Source organism: Thermobia domestica, chromosome 7, assembly GCF_964235325.1.
Source record: "Thermobia domestica chromosome 7, izTheDome1.hap1.1, whole genome shotgun sequence".
Lineage (NCBI taxonomy): Eukaryota > Metazoa > Arthropoda > Insecta > Zygentoma > Lepismatidae > Thermobia > Thermobia domestica.
Window position 1 is genome coordinate 54,473,840 of NC_137460.1, and position 19,912 is coordinate 54,493,751.

Below are 19,912 nucleotides of genomic sequence, written 5' to 3' on the forward strand. Positions count from 1 at the left end.
GTTATTGAAAGTGAATTTTTTTTTCAAGTTTTTTTTCCCCTTTTCGTCTTTGGTACTATAGTTGAACATTTCTACAACTTATTTTTCTCCTGTAATGATTTTGTGCATTGGTAAACTCCTGCCTTCTTCTTGATCTCACAATCCGTAACCATAATCGTTCCAACCTACAATAGCGTCTGCGTTTGGTTTTGAGTACTTAACATGAGTAGGGTGGTGTCTTCACCTTCAAATTTCCTGTTCCGTTATAGAGTTCGACTTGGATAATAATTTAATATTATATACATTAAGAACTTATAAATTATATTGTATTTCTTTAGAGCGAAAGTACATTTAACTCAACCCCAGTAAGCACTTCATGCATAAAGTGTAGCTTTAAATGGATGAAGCATCATGGGTAGACTGACGTCAGAGTATTGATCGCGGAAGAGTTTGTCGTTGTTCGCCATCTTGAAGTTTGTGTAGTAAGTTCCACAAGAAAAGTTTATTGAAATCTGTTGCCATCCGTCCTGCAGTCAGTATCAAAGGAATTTGTTTGATTTGTCTTCTGTATACCCATTTGGGCGGACCAAGGTAAGTCCTAGTTGGGGACGTATTATATACTTAAAATGTATATTATGAGGCAGATAGTGAAATAGTTGGAAGGCAATTACAATAACATCATTTGATAACGTAAACGGCTTTATTACTGACCTACATGGGAATTTTAACATTTTGAAGGAATAAAGATACCGTTGTAATAACACTAGCAATAACAAGATAGGCATTTCTTGTTTGGCAGCTATGTGTGTACGAAAAAGTTGTATATTTGCGCATTGATTCGTCATAATTGGATGTAAAGCGACAGTTCTCGTCATTGTTTGTAGAATAGAAAAATTTTAGTTCATGATAACATTTGTGTTACGGTATTTAAGAATTGCTCTTAGCTATTACTTGCATTTGTATGGACAATAAATATGCAATATAGAAATAGTATTTGGGGATCAGACTATAATCCGACAAGTCATTGACACAAAATAACTAGACAATAATGACAACTACCTATTAATGATGTAGAAGAACAAGTGAATCTGAGGTTTTGTTGTGGCCCTATTGAAATAATATGTAGGAGTATCTAATTAGAACATACTAATTACTGAGTGATGAGTTACGGACAATTTGTAAATTTCATTCGACGTTAGTAGGTGTTAATGAACAAGTGCTAATGCGATAAGATCCGGACTTTGTGTAATGATCTTTTACTTCCGTGAACGCAAATCTGCTAAGTGTGAATACAACAAACAACACTGGCAGAAAGGGCGTTACAAAAATGAATTTCAAAGACTTTGCTAATAAAGTATTCTCGTACGGTACTTTACCCGTAAGTACTCGAACCCTTTTTGTAACACTAGTACTCGCGCGGGGGTCCAATAGACCCCCAAATTGATATTTGTTGTATTACAAATATATATATATATATATATATATATATATATATATATATATATATATATATATATATATATATATATATATATATATATATATATATATATATATTTTAATAACTAAGACAATGTAGCGTAACTCTAGACATGTTATTGAAAGTATTTGCTGCAATCAGATTTTTTGAACTCGTTTTGAGACATTTTTAAATATTTTTTCATCAGGACTTCTGGCTAGCAACACAAAAGTTACCTGGTTGGGGATCTGTGAACACCCCGCGCGAGTACTTAAGGGTTAAGAAATTGTGGTTTAAAGGCTGTTGTAGCAGGAGTTTCGACTCGCCGAGTAGGGTTTTAAACTTAGGCGTGAAACAGATTCACTGAGTACCATGTTGTTAATTATTTCATACTGTGTAATTAATCGATGTTACAGAGATGTTCAACAAATATTTCTCGAGATAGAAACCAGAATATGCAGTTTTGTCATTTTCATACTCATTCACTTTCATTAATCATCCGTTTCCATTAGCCTGCAGAATAATCGTGGTATGTGAAACATTAATAAAATTCATTCATAGTGTATAGTTTGTGCCTTGTATGTGAACCCATGTCAAGAGAACGCAGTTAGGACCGAGTAAATTACTGGGTGACTTTTCAGGGCTCACGTCTGATTCTGTAGTAAGCTGGTTTCGTGGTGCAGTTGTCTCGTAAGAATACACGCGTATCGTAAATATTTTTGTTTCGGATATAGTATACCTGAAGCTGCATCAGTTCCCGAAGGAGCAGGATGCTCATACTTTTAGGGATTATTTATGAACTTACAAAGGGGGTAACAAAGCGACTTTTATTTACTTATCGACTGATACGAAAATAAAGAACGTACCTGTACTTTATATCTGCATGTGTAGTGCCCTTGTACTTTTTCTATAACTATGTGTGTGTGTGTGCGGGGAGGAATTTAACGTATATCGCATGTCTTGTGCACATGGATACTTCTTACTATTGCATTACGTAGAAAATTTATGGTAAATCTGCGCCATTAACGTAACTTTACTTTTCAGAAACACTTTCAAAGATAGTGAGAGGATACCTGTTTCCTAGTAAGGAAAATTTCATGAATGTGAATATGACCCATAAAATGGTATAACAGACTGGGCTTAAGCGAAACTAAGCGTTTTCTTTTTATGTATGATACGCTGTTATGCAAATTAATAACATCTCGTATCTTAGCGCATTTATTTTATTTTGTAAATACCGTATAACAAAAGTATGCCAAGGTATTTGATTTTATTGATTGTTTATTAAAACTAAGCGTATTAAACTAAAGAACATATGCGGGACATTGCATGCACATGACAAACTGAAGTAAAACTGGAAGTTACTATACCAATTTATTCAAAGAATCATTCATTTTCAGATAAATAATACATACACACAAGTAATTTGTTCGAATGTAACATAACAGCCCACTAGATCGTACAGTACTCATTAATGTTAATAACCAGCTGCTGTTGGATTAGTCACTTAAATGAATTGGCTAAACTGTACTTCTGGGATAGCTGAAAAATAATATTTCTATCTTACAATTTGTTACTCAAAGAAAGTGTATGATAGAGAAGAATCGTTGAAACATTAGTTCGAGTAGAAGAAAAAGAATATAATTTCCATGATGGATTGCTTTTAAAATAAAGAGTGCATTCAGTCTATCGTCGAATTTGTATTGAAAATATCCAAGTCCACTTTCTGTTGCTCTTGATGAAAATTTACTTGGCCCAGTCATGGTTTACTAGTGATATAAAATCACCGAAGACCTAAATTCCTACATAAACCAACAATATGTGTCGGTTCTGTAATTTCAAGGTTTTCTTAGGAGAGGAAAGAATTTTTTGATAACAGCATTTTATCTTATAAGAAGTTTCGCTGTATAACTCCTATATTGCAATTGTTCCCACGTACGTACACTTCTAAAAGAAAAATGTAACAGAAGGCTAGTGCAAAAGAAGTTTCTGTAATTATTCTCAAAACATATTTTCTAATATTCCAGAGAAAACATCAATGCAAGGTGCACATTCAAGTAGCTGCATTCCTCTTAATATATTACTATATAGTAGTAGACAGTATCGTATTTTAAAAATAAAGTAGAAGTTGTGATTTTAATTTAATTCAATTCTGTATATTTTTTCAAGGAGAATAGAGTAAAAATTGTAAATGTATCTTATATTGAACAATGACCGTTCATTAATTGAATTGAGACGGAGCAAGTCATTGAATTTTTTTGAATGTGTCGTGCGGTATAAACATTTTTATATCTATTATTATTATTATTATTATTATTATGTTTCGCATCAAATGCGTGATATTTATCCAGAATCTGTTAATTTCCAAATTCATAACAAGGTGAATACAAATTTTCAAATTCATAATTAAGTGAAGCTAATGGCAGTGAGAAGGGTAATCCGAAATTATATATTATTCAAACATTTTTTAAAATGTTCTATTTATATATATTTGAAACTTAAGTATGTAGGCATGTGCTTTGCCAAATATCTACTTACTGTAATGTAATAATTTGTTTTTTGGTAGCTGAGATGTACCTAAAAATACTCTTCAATTAGTTCATAATATTTTCGAATTTACTTCTTGTGTTAGTAATAATAATAATAATAATTATTATTATTATTATTAAACATGGAAATTGATATTGTTAGGGACTTCTAAGTTGACCATATTTAGTACTGTAGATTTCATTTTGTTTCCTCCAGTCCAAGTGACAGGGACAGGACGCAAGTAGGAAGAAACTTGCATCACCTGGGGCTAGTTAATCAAAGTAGTCTGGAGTCGGCGATGCGAAAAAGTCTTCGATATAACTGAACGGCCCGGTCGTCAGGCAAGTTCTTACCTGCGAAGAAGGGATGGAAATGCCGGAAGAGGTGGTAGTCGGTAATACATTAATTGTATTACTAGATCCATCTTCCGTCAGAAGCGACAATTCGATACATCCTCTGTTACGTCGTATACTCAGAGAACACTTCGACAGGGTTCCGTATTGCTTGTGTCAACACATATGGCACTCAGGAGTTCTACTTTACTGATTGTGCGGAGCCGCCGAATGTATGCCTAACCAGTCTGCACTTGCACAAACACTTATACGTAGAGTCCGCTTTCAGTGTTTTGATGAGATCAGAACATGCTTTTGATCTGTGGCTGTTTGGCCGATTTTGTAATGTTACCACAGTCGCAAATTTCACCAAACCAGGCTCAAATACACTGTTAATTGTTTCGCGGCTAGATATGCAGAGTACCTCAGTTTGAACTTGTGAAGAGAAGTGACTCTCAATTGGTGTGATTGTTGTGCTACTTTGCATACGACTGTTCAAGACATTGCCTTCTCACTGGGTATCCCAGCCTTTTACGGAGTCTCATCTATTGGTTTGGTTACAGAAAGTAGCTTCCAACCAGATGTAAAATCAAACATCTCAATCTCACCAACTCAATATTTTAAATCCAAGTTATACCTAGGAACTTAGAAAGAATTGCCTAAGTATCAAATCTGGGGCTTTCCCTTTTGATATTACAATGTAATGTTTGGCGCTGTTAATTTGTACAAGTGTCTCCAATAATTCTGTCCTTAAACATGATAAATACAGAGATAAACGACATTGACGAATTACACTTTAAACTGCAGAATGATGCGTTTTCTTGAAGCAATGTTTTCACATTACTTCAAAAGTTATTAATAGCAATCATTCGATTTTTTTTCCTTGAATAAATGTAGTTGCTGTTTGTAAATCAACTCATTGCTTTTTCTTTTGTAGTGAAAAGGTTCGTTCCACGGGTCTGTTTTATCTAAATGGTTGCCTGGAGTCAGCATGTCTACTTTATCGGGGATTGCATCGAAGGGGGAGAAAGGAAAGTCGAAGTTTCAGTCATTGGATATAAATAACTTGTATAGGGTACGTATTAAACATTTTGTTGTTATGTTATTTTTAAACATTAAATTAAGGAATAGTTTATTAAGATTCCTTTGACCACCGCTGTAATTTTATAGCTTTTGTGCTGCCGAAGTGATAGTTTTTGTCACTGGAGTGTGGTCCCGAGTTAAGATTCTCAGTCCGTGAGTACAGATCCAATTAGGGTTTACTTTGAGGTTTGCGAGTCTGCTCTAAAGAACTAAAAAAAAAGCAGCGATGGGAGCTGATGTGTGATCACCGAACTCAGTTTCCAGCCTGCCAATACCCTAGCTATGAACTGTAGCCAGAAAATTTAATGTATTGTTCTTATATAAACACAGTGTGGTCCGTTAATAATGGATTAGTTAAGTACAATTTTTTTTAAAAAAAAGTGTTAAATTTGAAAGAAAAACGAAAATTACATTATTGTTTTCCTTCTGAGGATTCAGTGGAATGGTCTGGTAACTCCGAAGTTTCATAAACTAAATACTTCGTTTTTGCCAATCTTACTCATGTATCGAAATACCGGGATCAGAAATAGATATCCATATTCAACCCACCCTCATATTAAGTGCTCTAGAGCGACGAAATTGTAAATAAAAAATAAAAGTTTAAAGTTAGAGTAGACAGTCAATTTGCCGGAGACGTTATAGATATTTTTGCAGTATGTTAGGCTAGAATCATTTATGAATAATTTTGTTGCAAGAGCTCAAATTAGGATAAAGTGTTGCAGAAACTTCTTATAATGGAGTAAGAGTTTCTTGTTTGGAACGGCCAGTGCGTCAGATTCTTGACATATTTTGTGTTGGGAATTAGGTGGGGAAGGTAGAAGATGCATGTGAAGATTACGTCCAGGATAAGGACAATTTTCAGGAATATGTGCAGGCAAATACATACATACATACATATATCATCGTGAACTTGCCCGATAATGTATTTTACTTTCCTTTTCCGTATCGTGGCAGACATTGGACGAAGACTATTAAGTGAAGCAGATCACGTGCAGTTCAAAACCTGACATTTATTTCCAAACACCCTGGTATATAATAACAGTTCGTACGATACGCACACTGCTTTTTTAATGACTGATAAACTATACTACAGAACGTCAGTTATGAAAGTCATTATCTAAAAGATAGTTTTAAGCGTTAATTAACATTCAGGTAGTCAAGAATGGTAGGCAGCCTTACCAACATAGATAGATAATATAGAAAATAGTTCATAAATTCTCTATTTTCTGTAACACTATTCATATTGCATAAAAGACAAATATAAGTAGTTTATTGGAGTAATAAAAGCTAGGTAGCAGAGAAGCGTAAGGACTATTTGCAAATTTGAAGAAAGAAAAAAAAAAGAAAACAGCAGTGTCGTGTGAAAAGATGGATTAAGATGATTGAGAGACATTAACAGAGAACGTGCTAACAAAAAAATATTCTAATCTTAATCGTGTAATTGTTTGTTGTACATTGTATATTTAGGCTAATTTTAGTGTATTTGTGTAAATTACATAGGGAGAATCATTAGAGCCACAACAAAAAGTAATTCCTCGCAAACATGGCATGCAAAGTTTGGGTAAGATACCATCTGCACGTCGTGCGCCAGCGAACTTACCAAGTTTGAAGTCGGAACATAGTGGCAACGATCCAGCGATAAGTCTTGTTCCAAGTGGAGGTACAGGATGGGGCAGCAAACCAGAGAATCAGTCAACACAAGCACAAGGGGCAACGACAGTAAGTAGTGATTTTTATTTATTTATTTGTATTTTATTTTTTTGTGAAATGATATCCTTATTACAACTGTTCACGGTCACTCGGATTTTTTTCAAACATTTATATTTGAAATGCAATTTAATTTAGGTTATTTTTTTTTTATTTTATTAGTTAAAAGTATTAACACTATAAACATTATTTAACACAGTATAGAGCTTTTATGAAGGCAACATTGAACCTCTAGGTTCCATAGGCCATAAATTTTTAGTTTAGTTAATTAACATGAATGCTTAAGTGAGTTCTAATGCTTTTATTTTGTTACCAGCTTTATATCCATTTAAATGTCCCTTAATTTGTAAAAAATAATTAACTAACTAAATAAAGTATATCTGATTTGCAACTGTCGTCTATTTTCGGTGCATATTATAGGGGCTATTGATATTCTAGAATTTATAGTTATTCTTTTGTTGAAAGTTCCGGCTTTTGTCTATTTCTTTACAGTTACGTAGCGTAAGTTAACTTCTTATGTAGCATTATGCATCTTTTGTTTCTAGAACCAACCAAGCAGCACACCTATAGCGACAACACAATCATCAGTAGTTCCCAATGCGACTGGTGCAACTGTTGCAGGCACAACAACAGGAACAATCCAGGGACAAACGCAAGTAAGTTATTATATGCACTTTAGTTTGTGAATAAAATTTTCAAATCGGGACACATTTCCCTGGAGTTTAGACTTCGTTAGAATAAAGCAGAAGCACTAATATTATAATAGTGAAGTAATAGTTACTGATTTTGTAGCTTTAGCTTTGTGTTGAATTTTTGCGTCCCTTTCTAGCACAGAAGCTGTACGAGACTTAGACCTACAATTTCAGATGCAACCCGAACCACTATAATGATTCAAATTGTAATGCTGTGCAATCGGCAGTCGAACCCAGTCAATGTGAACCAGAATCATATAGCCTCCAGACTAGTGGAGAGGGCCTGTAGTGTTGCGCAGCATTTCGTCCCATGTTTACATTTCCATTGATAAACACCATAAAGCTTGTAGCTGGCGTTTGTAAACTATTAAACAATGTATAATCCTCCCTTGGTACATAGATAATATACTGTGTATTTAGATTCAATGTATTTGCTATTGAATGAAAATTCACCTTGAAATTGGAAGGTTTTTCTTTGAGGTTCTCATACGAAAGAACAGAGTTTAAGTAAAAGAAATTTTAACAAGGTAGAAACAAGGAACCTATGTGGATTCTCTGGCCATTAGAAACTAGTTAAAACATACCTGTATTCCTTCAGTAAAGTGACACGTGAAACTTCGTGATTCACTTATTCACTTAGATTAATCTTGGTATACGTCTGTCATTTAGTAACTGTCGAATATTTTTAATGAGAATTCCCTTCTTTAGCATAGTTTTTGATATAACTTGTCAAGGCACGTGAATCGGAGCGCGACGTCCTTTGTAATCAAACATCAAAGTAAAAGTCGATAGTATGAAGTTAGTGATGCGGGTTTTGTGTTGTGTTTCTTTCTGTTAGTAATAGATTGTTGGAGCTTGTAGGGTAGCAGATGATTGATGTTATTGTCTGTGATAGATTAATTCATGGACTGCATAATTTAAGATGGCAACGTTTCAATACTACATTTACTGTAAGTGTGCAGATAGTTGTCTTTGGTTTTATAAAGAACAAGCAGCAAGACTATTTTTTTTTTTTCGTGGTAATTTTATTCGTCATTCCCTGATACTATTTTCTTACATGATTCGATGTATTATAATTTCTTTTGAAAGATGATGGTTATTACTTAAATTTATTTTGTTTTTATAAGATATGTCACGCTTAATGGGACACCGAATGCTGAAACTGGCAACAACGAAGTTAATCATGTAGGGAACCTCGAAAGAGGCCGGAAAAGTTAATAAACATGGGATGGAGGAATATGCATCCTTCTAAGTCATAAGTTGCCGAAACCCATGGAAACTCAACTTCTAAGTTACTTAGTTTGAGAACTATGAAACTTACCGATTGAAGGAATCATTTAGAAACTAAAGTATTGTGCGATGTATCTAGCTATCCGTGTTTCATAATCCTTTGGCACCTGTGCAATGAGTTGTATGAAGCAAGTTTGGTACGGGAATACGCGGATAGCATCAACGGCAACGGTTTAAGTTCTAATTAAGCACCAACGGCAGTATTTAAGTATATTACTTTTTAAAACTATTTCATTTCTCTATTACTAATAAAAAATGATTAATATCACTTTTTTCCCAGATTTCTAAACTAGAAAACCGGGAAACTTTATGAAAATTCACAGAATGTTCATAGTTATACATTTGCTCTTGAAGAAATATCAGATGTAGGACTGTCGCAGATCAGCCTGGGCGTCTGGGAGTTCTGATTACTTATTCCTCTCATGCAACAGACGATAGGTTTCTTCAGTAGTCCAAGCACACCGACTTATTGTTGTCTTGCCGTCTACTTAAACTTAACAAATCAGTTATCCACCCTACTCGATAAGAAGCAGAATTCGGGACAATCAGACCAATAGTAACTTCGACCAAGCGGTGTATTCCTTATTTAAGGAGCCTTACAATTAATGATTTACCTACCCACTGTTGGCTTGGCTACTTTCTCTATAATTAATTTTTATATTTCGAATAATTTGTATTTTAATGTGAAACATAATTCATTTTAATATAATCCATTTATATTTTATTGTAAACAAAATTATTTTGTATCACGAATCTTGTTTATAATTCTTGTGACTGACATAATTGTTACCAGGATCGGCTGGGAGGTTACTGACCTGACAGGGAAGGCGGTGTAGTAACGAGCCAAAAATTTATATGCATTGTACATAATCACCTTGTAATTGAATGTACTAAGTTTCCAAAACTGTATCATGTTTGACACATGGTACCACACTAACACTCGACATAGGAACCATTACGGTCCAAACATGCATTCTAACGTGACACAAGTTGTCCATGCCTTTTGCAAAAAAATGTTGCTCTGTTTTCTAACTGGGTAATTGCAGCCTGTTGTGCAAATTCCAGCGTATCACAATGCCTCCCAAATCTCTCAGAACCATATGAGATTTGGAATATTACGCATCCTCACTCATCTGTTTTCACAAACAATTGCATCGACATCAACATTCCCGTCGATGGACGTTACTGGTTCGCCACTTGTCATCTGTCCAGTTCTACCACTAGGGAATGCGTTGCACTACACATACACTTGTTTCTACGACATAACTCTCTCCATAGACCTCCACAAATTGTCGACGAATGACAGTTGATTTCTGTCCCTTAACCCATAGAAAACTAATTAACACCGCGTACCACCACCTCTTTGAAGTAATGTTGAAATCGATGTGACATCTTTAAATAGCTCTAGACTTACCGGGCTGACATAGGAGGCTGTTGTAATTGCACTTAGCTGGGCTTTAGAGACTAATTCACCTTACTTTTTATATATACATGTACACACGCAGGTAGGCACAGTCACTTTCTTTGAAACAAGTAAGAAAATAAAAATAAGCGATCGTGGGAAAAAAAAAAAAAAAAAAAAAAATAGAACTGGCATTACTGTGTCCTAGTATGGCTGTAACTGGTAACGAAGTTTTCGTACATGTTTTGTATGAGTTGTTTAATGAGTGAAGTTGTACAGTCCGCAGCAAAAAACCTGCAACATGAGCATGTAAGTTTATTGTGAAACTACGCCTAACAGCGCAGGGAATCAACATAACGTCTAAGTGGCACGAATAACGCCAGGAGAAACCTCAGTGTCCTCCCCTGCACACTTATTTTGGAGCAAAATACTTCGTCGTTTCACAGTAAACTTAAATGCTCATGTTGTAGTTTTTTGCGGACTGTACCGAGTAGTACAGGTGTTGAGATAAATCGCAAATTAACCAAAGAACTAAGTGTTTTCATGCTACAAGCTTGGTGAAAACGCAACACAAACACAAGACATGGTGCCAGCAGACTTCGGAAGATTTCCAGTTGTGGAATCACTATCACATCAAATCATGAGAAACTTGAACCAAACGATTCGAGGCCACAGGTTTTGTGTATGATTTACCACGAAGCGGACGACCGTAAAATGTACGAAATTCGAAGCACTGAACTTGTTAACTTGTTCAGAGTTACGTATCTAACCTGAAGTATACCAGAAGGCGCGCACATGATCTGGGAATGACACGTACCTCTTTAAGTAACATGTTGAAGGATTTGAAGACGAAACTTTAGTGGTCAAAGCTTCTACACGCGTTATACGAATGTGATCCAGACCAGTGTGTTGAGTTCCTTCTTAGATATGTTGCCAGGCATTTGTAATTTACAGGAACTATAACAGCCTTGTTCATGCGGAAATAGTTACTTTTCATATGTGTTTTCACGATAGGAAATAGATGACAGAAGGTGCTAAGCCGGATGAAATTGGATAATGCTAGGTAAGTTCTAAACAACACACTATCAGTTACTGGAATGTCTGGCGAGCACTGTGTCCCAGCGTCTATAAAGAAAGAGATCACTGCGTTCCAGTTGTTAGGCGCTTTAATAATTAAATCTATTGTTGCAGACATTCCAACAGGTTTGAGTAATAGTCTACATCAATGATCTCTCCTTGGGACAGGATATTGATTTGAATAACTTGTGGCTCTGGCCTTCGGTGCTAGCGGTCCCGGTTCGATTCCCGGTGGGGCCACTCGGTCGAAAAAGTGTACAACGCTTTTTCAGGCCAGCCACCCTGAATGAAGTTTTCCTGGGTCTTTCTCATTCACACCAGGCAAATGCCGGGGTGGTACCTAACTTATAGGTCCCAGGCTGCTTCCTTCCTTCCCTCTTCCCCGATAGTGTGCTCGTCGAGGGACGTCATCCCTCAAAACGTGACGGGCTAAATGGCCTTAGATACCGAAAACTCAGAAATCTAAAATCTTAAATCCAGATTAACCTGTGCGTCCCAGAAAGCTGACGCCATCACTTTCCTGACAGGAGTTTTCAAAGTTTTACGAAAAAGATCCTGAAATTCAAGCAGGACCTTTGAGGATTATACAAGTGAAGAATACTTTCCTTCCGATCCGGAAGACGAACTAAGCGAAGATCTTGTAGAATTATTCCAGACTTCTAAGAAGAAGAAAGAAAAAAAATTACAAGGCAGGAGTAAAGTGTAATTTGTATTTCAAGTGTGCTTTAGATACGATTCTCGAGCATGGTAAGAGTATATATTCAATGCTATAAGCAAAACTATTCAAAATGTATGGGAGGGGGCACAGTGGCTCAGTGGTAGAGAGCTTACCACTTGCGTGGGGTCCCTGGTTCGATCCCCGGTCAAGTTAGTGTGTGGTGGACTTATTATGTTCGTGGGTTTTCTTGTACTCCCGTTTTCTCCCACTTTCTCATTCCACCAATTCTTCAATCATTCATTTGCTTTAATCGTAGTCTCCCTTAGCCTAACAATCATAATCGTGAGACATTAAACTGAAAGATTTCATTTAATTTTTTTAATTCAAATACCTTTTTACATTGCATGTGACCCAAGTATTATGTGAACGATCTTTTGCAAAACCCACAAAAGCCCCAGGCTCTGTTCACGACTTACTAATGAACAAAAGATACAGAATGAATGCTTACAAAATGGATCACAACGCATGAAGATCCGCCTGCGACGTGAAACTGTGTCCTCAAAAGAGGCCCGGTATGCGTAATATTAAGGCATCTCGTATTAAAAAAGGAATAGTTGCACTCTTCCGTCAGTGGCAGAAGCTACTGTTGTAGACGGTGACACACTAAATATAACTTGTAATAATCCTCCCTGAAGATACGTGGGCCTTTGCTTTAGCCCGTACCACATTAACGGAGATGCATCGCAAAGTGTACGAGTGGCATGGGGAATTTTCAGAACCTCATACCCTGTATTGTAACGGTTAACAAGTTCAGATACGTAGAAAGTGATTTCATTAAGAAACAGAATGCTTTGTTTCCAGCATAGGACAAGCGAATTCAAAACATAAAAATTATTTCGGTCCAGTGTATGAACAATTTGTATTATATAAGACATAAGTATGTAGCCACATGATGGAAGCTACAAAGCTATTTTAGGTACCTATACTATCCGCGAGGCATAGTTTATTTTTTGAGGACTGCGTTGAAATCAAACTTCGTGTACAGTTAAATGCGACACTTCTGTCATTTTCTCCGTGGTAAGTTTTCACATTATCAGTAAGTTTTCTACTGAATGCCGAAAGCGTTGCATATAAAATGGAGAAATTTAAAGATACCATAAGGTCCAGTAAGATAGAATGAGTTTACTCTGTTGCCTTGGGTGGCACGATGAATAATTTTAACATTACTGGTGCAAGATATTTGATCCCAGGTTAGTTTGTCAGACCATGTACTGTTTTGTCAACGAGTTCTTTCGTTTTTGTACTATTCCATCAGCTCTTATAATTACTTTCTTCTTTGTCATACAAGACGGGAAGAGTGTGATATTAAACTGAATATTTACTTCATTGAAGGTATACTCTATTCACTTGCTCACTTTTGATCGAATCATCCCGATGTGAATAAAATCTTCCAAATATGGAGAGGTTAACCATCAAGAAATTATCTTGAAAGGTTGTTTATTCAGCAAAGACAATATATCTGAAAACAATGTATAAATTTTCTCTTTTCCAGCACTCAGACAAATCATGGAGCAGCATTATGGCAGGACCTGGAGAAGGTGGTTCAGCACCGAGTTTTCTTGCACATCAGTCACCTCAATTCCAGCAAGAATTTCCAAAGTTATCCAGTGGAGATGGTCAGACACCAGCGACTGGACAGAAAGGTGGTACCGATACACAATATGGTCCTGGACCAAGTCTAAGACCACAAAGTAAGTATTAGACTAATAATTAATTTTGATCTTTTTGTTTTTTACGAGTGGTAGGTTGCATATCTGATACGATAGGTCCTTGCTTCGATCTCAGATGATGTAAATGAGATGAAAAATCGTGCCGGTGACGCATATTGGGGTTGTCTAGCTTTTTGTTCATATTTTCACCATTTATTAATCATTCACCTTGAATTGTCAACTATCCTTTATAGTAGAGCAACACAGTTGTAGGGTGTTAAACTGAAAATTTTATTTATTAGGAATCTAATAGCAATCATAGTATACTTACCAGTTGTAAAAGATATAGCCATCCGTTTCTAGTATTTTATTCATTTTCAATTGTAACACTTGCCTTTTTTAAATTTTAATTTGCATTTTGTTTTACAATTCAAAATGGAAAAAGGAAAATAGGTCGAATTAAGTCTTTGTAATAGAAAAATGTGAATAATAGGACTAAATAATCAGTTTTACATTTTCTGTTATTACAGCAGAGGGAAGTTGGATCCAAGGAGGTGTGAGGGGTACATTGCAGCCACAAAGTGGAAACTCCCAAAGTGGTGGTACTGTAACAGCCCCGTTACCACATCTGCAGCCAGGTAAGATAGAGTATTAATATCTATTGTGTAGTTTTGTTAGGATAAGTGAAGAAGGGACGAAGACTAGCAAATAAAACATGGTGATCAAAATATTACAATGGGATTAAGTAAATCGTGTAACGAAACATCACTGTATTGTTATACATTTCTAAGAAAACCAACGAGTACTGTTTCAGTGTACTCGTATATTTATAGAATAAATAAATAAATAAACAGTATAGAAATGGGTGTTTTTCAGAAGTTAAGAGTGAATTACTATTCCAAAGTATAGAGATAAGAGTACATTTTATCGAGAAATACGTATTTGTACTTGTACGAGTCCAAATAATATGTGAATGATAGAAAATATCAGCTTACTAATGTTTTGCAAGAACAAGTAAAATCTTTCCTTTTTGCTGCAGAATTACGAATGTTCAAGAATGGGACACTCAGTAATTTGAAAGTTGAAATGGTGTGTTAATTCTTTAACTCGTTGACTTTTTCTATCAAACGACATTTTCCTAATGTTAGAAGTTAAATTGTAAATAAACATTGAGAATTTGGGATAGTAACTGGAATGTGCAAATATCTGGTTATCCCATAAGTAGACACACGATTTTTTGGTGACACGCTAAAACGCGACTATATTCACTATCTGTTAGACCATATAACGCTCGCGATTAAACGCTAAATTCTGTTGAATTAGCGAAATTTGCAACATGTCTCGATATTCCTCGAAATTTACACAAAAGTGACAATTTTTCGACACGTTTACTCGTTACCATTATCTCCCCGTTCAGCATACTTGACCGTGAGTTCAGCTAGCGAGATCTTTTAAGATATTGACATCATTATTTCATCTTCCCCAGCTCAAACTTGCAAAACCAGATGGTAAGTTTTCTAGCAATGTGATGAAAATTTCCATTTTTGAGAAAATTGACCACCAGGAATTTTTGAAATTTTACATCCAGTTACAAAATGAGCTCCAAACGGTATTTACTGGTGAAGTGGATAGTATGGAAGGAGTGTTGCAGGGTGTGTTAGATGAAGATTCAGAAATCGCTGGAAAGTGTTTCCAACTAACATACACTTTCGAATGTTGATGTGGAGAGGCTCTCTTCTTACAATTACATCAGTTAACTAGATCTTTTTCACAAAGTTTATGATATAAAATTGTTGTCCAAAGCCTTCGTATTTTAATAAGCCTTCTCTAAAATCAATGCACATGAATTGTGCTTCCATCTTCCGAGTTCTTTTAAACTATATGTTGTGGAAATTTATATATTTGTGGCCAATCCTTTCTACAAGGAGATTTCGGAAACTATAGGCTCTAGAAAGATGACGTTTTCACTGATCGATTGGAAATTTTGCGTAGATTGTCCAGTTCTAATTGAATATTTTAAAAACATGGCCGTTATTTCTTTATTACATTACGCATGGAAGCGTTGAAATTTATTAAAAAAAAAAAAAAAAAGCACCATATCCTACGCGTTATGCATTCCAACACCACGCTGTTGTATATAGGGGTTGCATATGTCTCAGGCGTTTATTTCCTGGCCAAATAATAATGACAAAGGAACGATAACCATTTCTCCAGTTTAACCAGTAAGATGAATCTTTATTTATTGGAATAATTTGCCCAATTAACACCATATATAAATGCTATTATAATTAATTGCGTATGTCATGTATTTGCTTATTACATACTGCATGGAAGAAGAAAGAAAACGCTGGCCATGCATGAATTAGAAACTCCAACCGGAAGTAGGCTCAAATCTTGCAAACGGTGCGAAATATTGGTCCCCGTTATGATACGCCTTGCCGATTTTTTTTTAATCAAGACTTTTTTCACTTGTGTCTGTAAAGGAACATGTACAGATGTGAGGAATGAGAAGGATATTTATGCTAATATGCGAATGGTGCGCTGTGTAGAGAGCGCAGGTTCAGCTAGTTATTTAAAAAAAAAAAAAAAAAAAAAAAAGTTTAATACAGTCATGCATGAACTCATGTAATGATGATTGATGAGTGGAAATTAAGGTGAAATAAAAGTTAATTAATTGTAATTGCCAAGGAAAATAGTGTTCTTACATTAAATTTTTATTCACTGATTTTATCCCGCTTTACACACATTTTTTATAACGAAATTACGAATTCTTATTTACCACAAAAAAATGTCTCTACCCATAAATAATATCGTAACCTGATACACTACTGTTAGGAAAATAGTCTCCATCGGACTCCACAATACTGCTTTCTACCTGTGAACCAGTTGCTGAATCACTCCCCTAAGAAAACACCAGTTTTGAACTGGTCATTGATCGTTGCACGCCATCCTCATGTTCTAATGTTTTCCCGGAAAGGTATTTTGCAGGCTGCAAGAAAGACAGTAGTTTTGTTGCTGCGAAATTTAGTGAAAACTCCAGGTGAGGGATTTTCTCCTAACCACATTCCTCAAGCTTAGCACAGATCCGCCTTGGCATGTGTGGGTGCTCTTCACTGTGGATCAAATCCTTGCGATAAACTAGAGCAGGGCATCTCTCCAACAATGCAGGCCGTGGGCGTTCAAGCTGTTGATAGTAGAAATCTTCATTAATTGTCTGCTTACGTGACATGAGCTCAAAATGGATTATTCCATGAATACCCTACCACACACTCAACGTTACTTTGCAGGGGTGGAGGTCCTGTTTTGGCAGTTCTTCCCCGTCCCCTTTAGGACCTATTGATTTCTGCATGTAATGGACATCTGCAGAGGACTCACTTCCATCCCCTGTTAACATTCTGTCCAGAAATGGTTTACATCTCTGACGGGTGAGCAGGGAACTGCAGATGTCCACTCGCTGCTGCTGTCGTTGATGCGTTAACGCATAGGTTATTTATCGAGTTTCGACACTACTCCATCCTGCAGGTAGCTGAATGGGTGACCATGGAGTTTGCTAGCAAGTTCTTTAACAGCTTAATTTCATTTGCCTCCACCACTGCTCGCATAGCATCCGTGTTAGCTGAGCAGATTTCTTCTCGTGGCATATCGGTGAGGCTGGTTTCCCAGACCTAAACCTGTGGAACCAACTTTGGCATTTCCGCACATCCAGAGCACCCTGACTATATATAGCATTGATATTTCGTGCCGCCGCGCTGGCTGAATGTCCCTGGTATAATTCATACAGCATGACATACCATATGTGGTCTCTGATCCTGCTATGATCAGACACAAGCCACAATACCAAAATGTGGAGTAGACTGTTCTACAGATAGTGAAGTGCCCTATGTCATCCAACTATGGCACGCGTCATCATCTTCACTTTTCGCTCGTCAGATGGTCATTGTAGGGGTCATCGAAAAAAAAAAAAAAAAAAAAAGTATTATTTATGGGATGAACTGATAGTTTATTCAATTTATTGTAATTTAAATTTAATGCAAAAACACAGTATTCAATCTATTTTTACGTTCCCATTATTACAGATATCTAGATGTTATATGTTATGAAGTAATTGTGGTGAAAATATTCTCCATGTTTTCTCAGGGTTGTCCGATTATCCCCTATATTTATTCCAGTTCTTCCATTATCATTTAATTTTATTGATCTTGCAGCCTAAAGATTTAATTTTAGTATGTACTGATAACATAAGCAATACAATTAAACACACGATCGGAATAATGAAGGAAGTAATTAGTTTATATGTACAATTCTAAATATAATTAAATGATCTTTCAGGCGGCGAGTCCGGTGGCGGTCGGAGCAGCTTGGCCCCCTGTGCTCACCCACCAGCTCCTTTGGGCCAGGTAGGCCCAAATCTCCCTCCAAGTACGACAGGGACGAGCCCTCTTGCACCTCAGGGCTTGCCAGGTACAATGCCACCGATGTCTACGTCAACCCCGCCCCCTGGCCCTTTGGGTGGACCTCCGCTTCATGGGCCAGGCTCTGGTCATGTTCCTCCTGGCTCTGGGCCTGCATTCAGAGGCATGCTTCCTCCGTTTGTAAGTAATATGCAGCTATTTAGTCTTAGAACTTAGTTTTATGTATTATAACATATAGAGAAAATTACTTTGTTCAAGTCGTTTAACAAAATCTTGAAAGTATTAAGTCCAGAAGTTACTCTGTCAATTTTGCATGTTTATTTGAAATTTCTGAACGTTACATGTTAGTCTATGTATGTCGACAGGAAATATGGGTATGCACTTATTTATTATTCTTTGATAATGTAACATATATTTCTTAGATTAGATTCCTTTATAGCACTTAAAACATCAGGGATAAATTAACATTTTGTGGCAATCATAAGTATCTTGAAATGTAAATCTGAAATATTTTGCGAAATATTTTAAATGTAAACAATTGACACATATGGCTATATATATATATATATATAAAATAAAGTTCGCTTATTAATTTAATTGTAATACACCGTGTATCTACATATACACCATTTTGTTTCACAGATGTACAGGGGACCTGGTGGTTTTCCGGGGCCTGCTGGCTTTCCACCCAGTTATCAGGGTCAGATGCACGGACCTCCTCGACCTCGATACCAGTATTCAGAGAACAGGTAAGTTTAGTTCATGCAAACTGCTTGAAGAATTCACATAAATACACTCGAAGAACAAAATATCTTTCGAGTTTAACATGTAATTTTGCAGTATGCAAAAAGTATCCGCTGAATTGAAATGTTGTGACAATGTTGTGGAATAGTTGCACGTTTGCTTCGTGATGTGGGATACGGAAGTTACGTTCAGGTGTTAACCTCGTAATAGTTTTTCCTCTCACCTTATGCGTATGTCGAAATGGTGCTGTTTATTCTAAATATGGAGGTGTTGACTGCTATCTTAATGCATATATATGTATATCTAAATTGTCTATTATATTTATTTCATACGTATTTCTACAATACATAATGTTTTGTGCATCAACTAACGTCTCACAACTAAATCGTGTTTACTGTTTACCTAATTCTTATAATTTTTATCAGTTTTAAATAGAGATGCAAAAAAAAAAGCCGGCTTTTTTGGGAAAAAAAAAATAAAATTTTGGAAATTTTGGCTTTTTTCATTTTCATGATTTTTCTATCTAAATAGCTTTCTTATAGTATATTCTATAGTTAGATAAGAATTCCATGACCTAAATGTCATATTTCGTTCTAAAATTCATCATCAAGAAGGATGGAGCACATGTTTTACGAATTAAAGCTGACATGAAGAATGTAATATTTGAGAGCAATTTTAGAGGCTATTTAACTTTATTTTAACTTTTGAGTTATCGACATTTTTTTCTTCTCGGGATCATTTCAGTTTGTCATCTGTGTTTCATTTTTAAGAGCTTAGTACTCTAGCTTCTAGTACAAAAGTTAAACTTACGTTTTTCTATATATCCGTCAAAGCGTACG

At 35.9% G+C, this 19,912-nt stretch overlaps 1 protein-coding gene across 5 annotated transcripts in view; it reads left to right on the forward strand.

Annotated features, from left to right (window-relative positions):
- Nucleotides 1–306: 306 nt before the first annotated feature.
- LOC145690108 (uncharacterized) overlaps nucleotides 307–19,912 on the forward strand; it is a 127,561-nt gene continuing 107,955 nt past the window's right edge. For 2 of the 5 annotated variants that reach the window (XM_081764682.1, XM_081764683.1), the window contains exons 1-8: nucleotides 310–570; nucleotides 5,237–5,374; nucleotides 6,883–7,101; nucleotides 7,635–7,745; nucleotides 13,761–13,959; nucleotides 14,448–14,555; nucleotides 18,247–18,509; nucleotides 18,972–19,078. In XM_081764682.1, the coding sequence (XP_081620808.1) occupies nucleotides 5,291–5,374; nucleotides 6,883–7,101; nucleotides 7,635–7,745; nucleotides 13,761–13,959; nucleotides 14,448–14,555; nucleotides 18,247–18,509; nucleotides 18,972–19,078 (1,091 nt within the window). In that variant the 5' untranslated portion in view covers nucleotides 310–570; nucleotides 5,237–5,290. Of the gene's footprint in view, nucleotides 571–5,236; nucleotides 5,375–6,882; nucleotides 7,102–7,634; nucleotides 7,746–13,760; nucleotides 13,960–14,447; nucleotides 14,556–18,246; nucleotides 18,510–18,971; nucleotides 19,079–19,912 lie in introns of all 5 variants that reach the window. The other 3 variants (XM_081764686.1, XM_081764684.1, XM_081764685.1) reach the window with 3 other exon arrangements.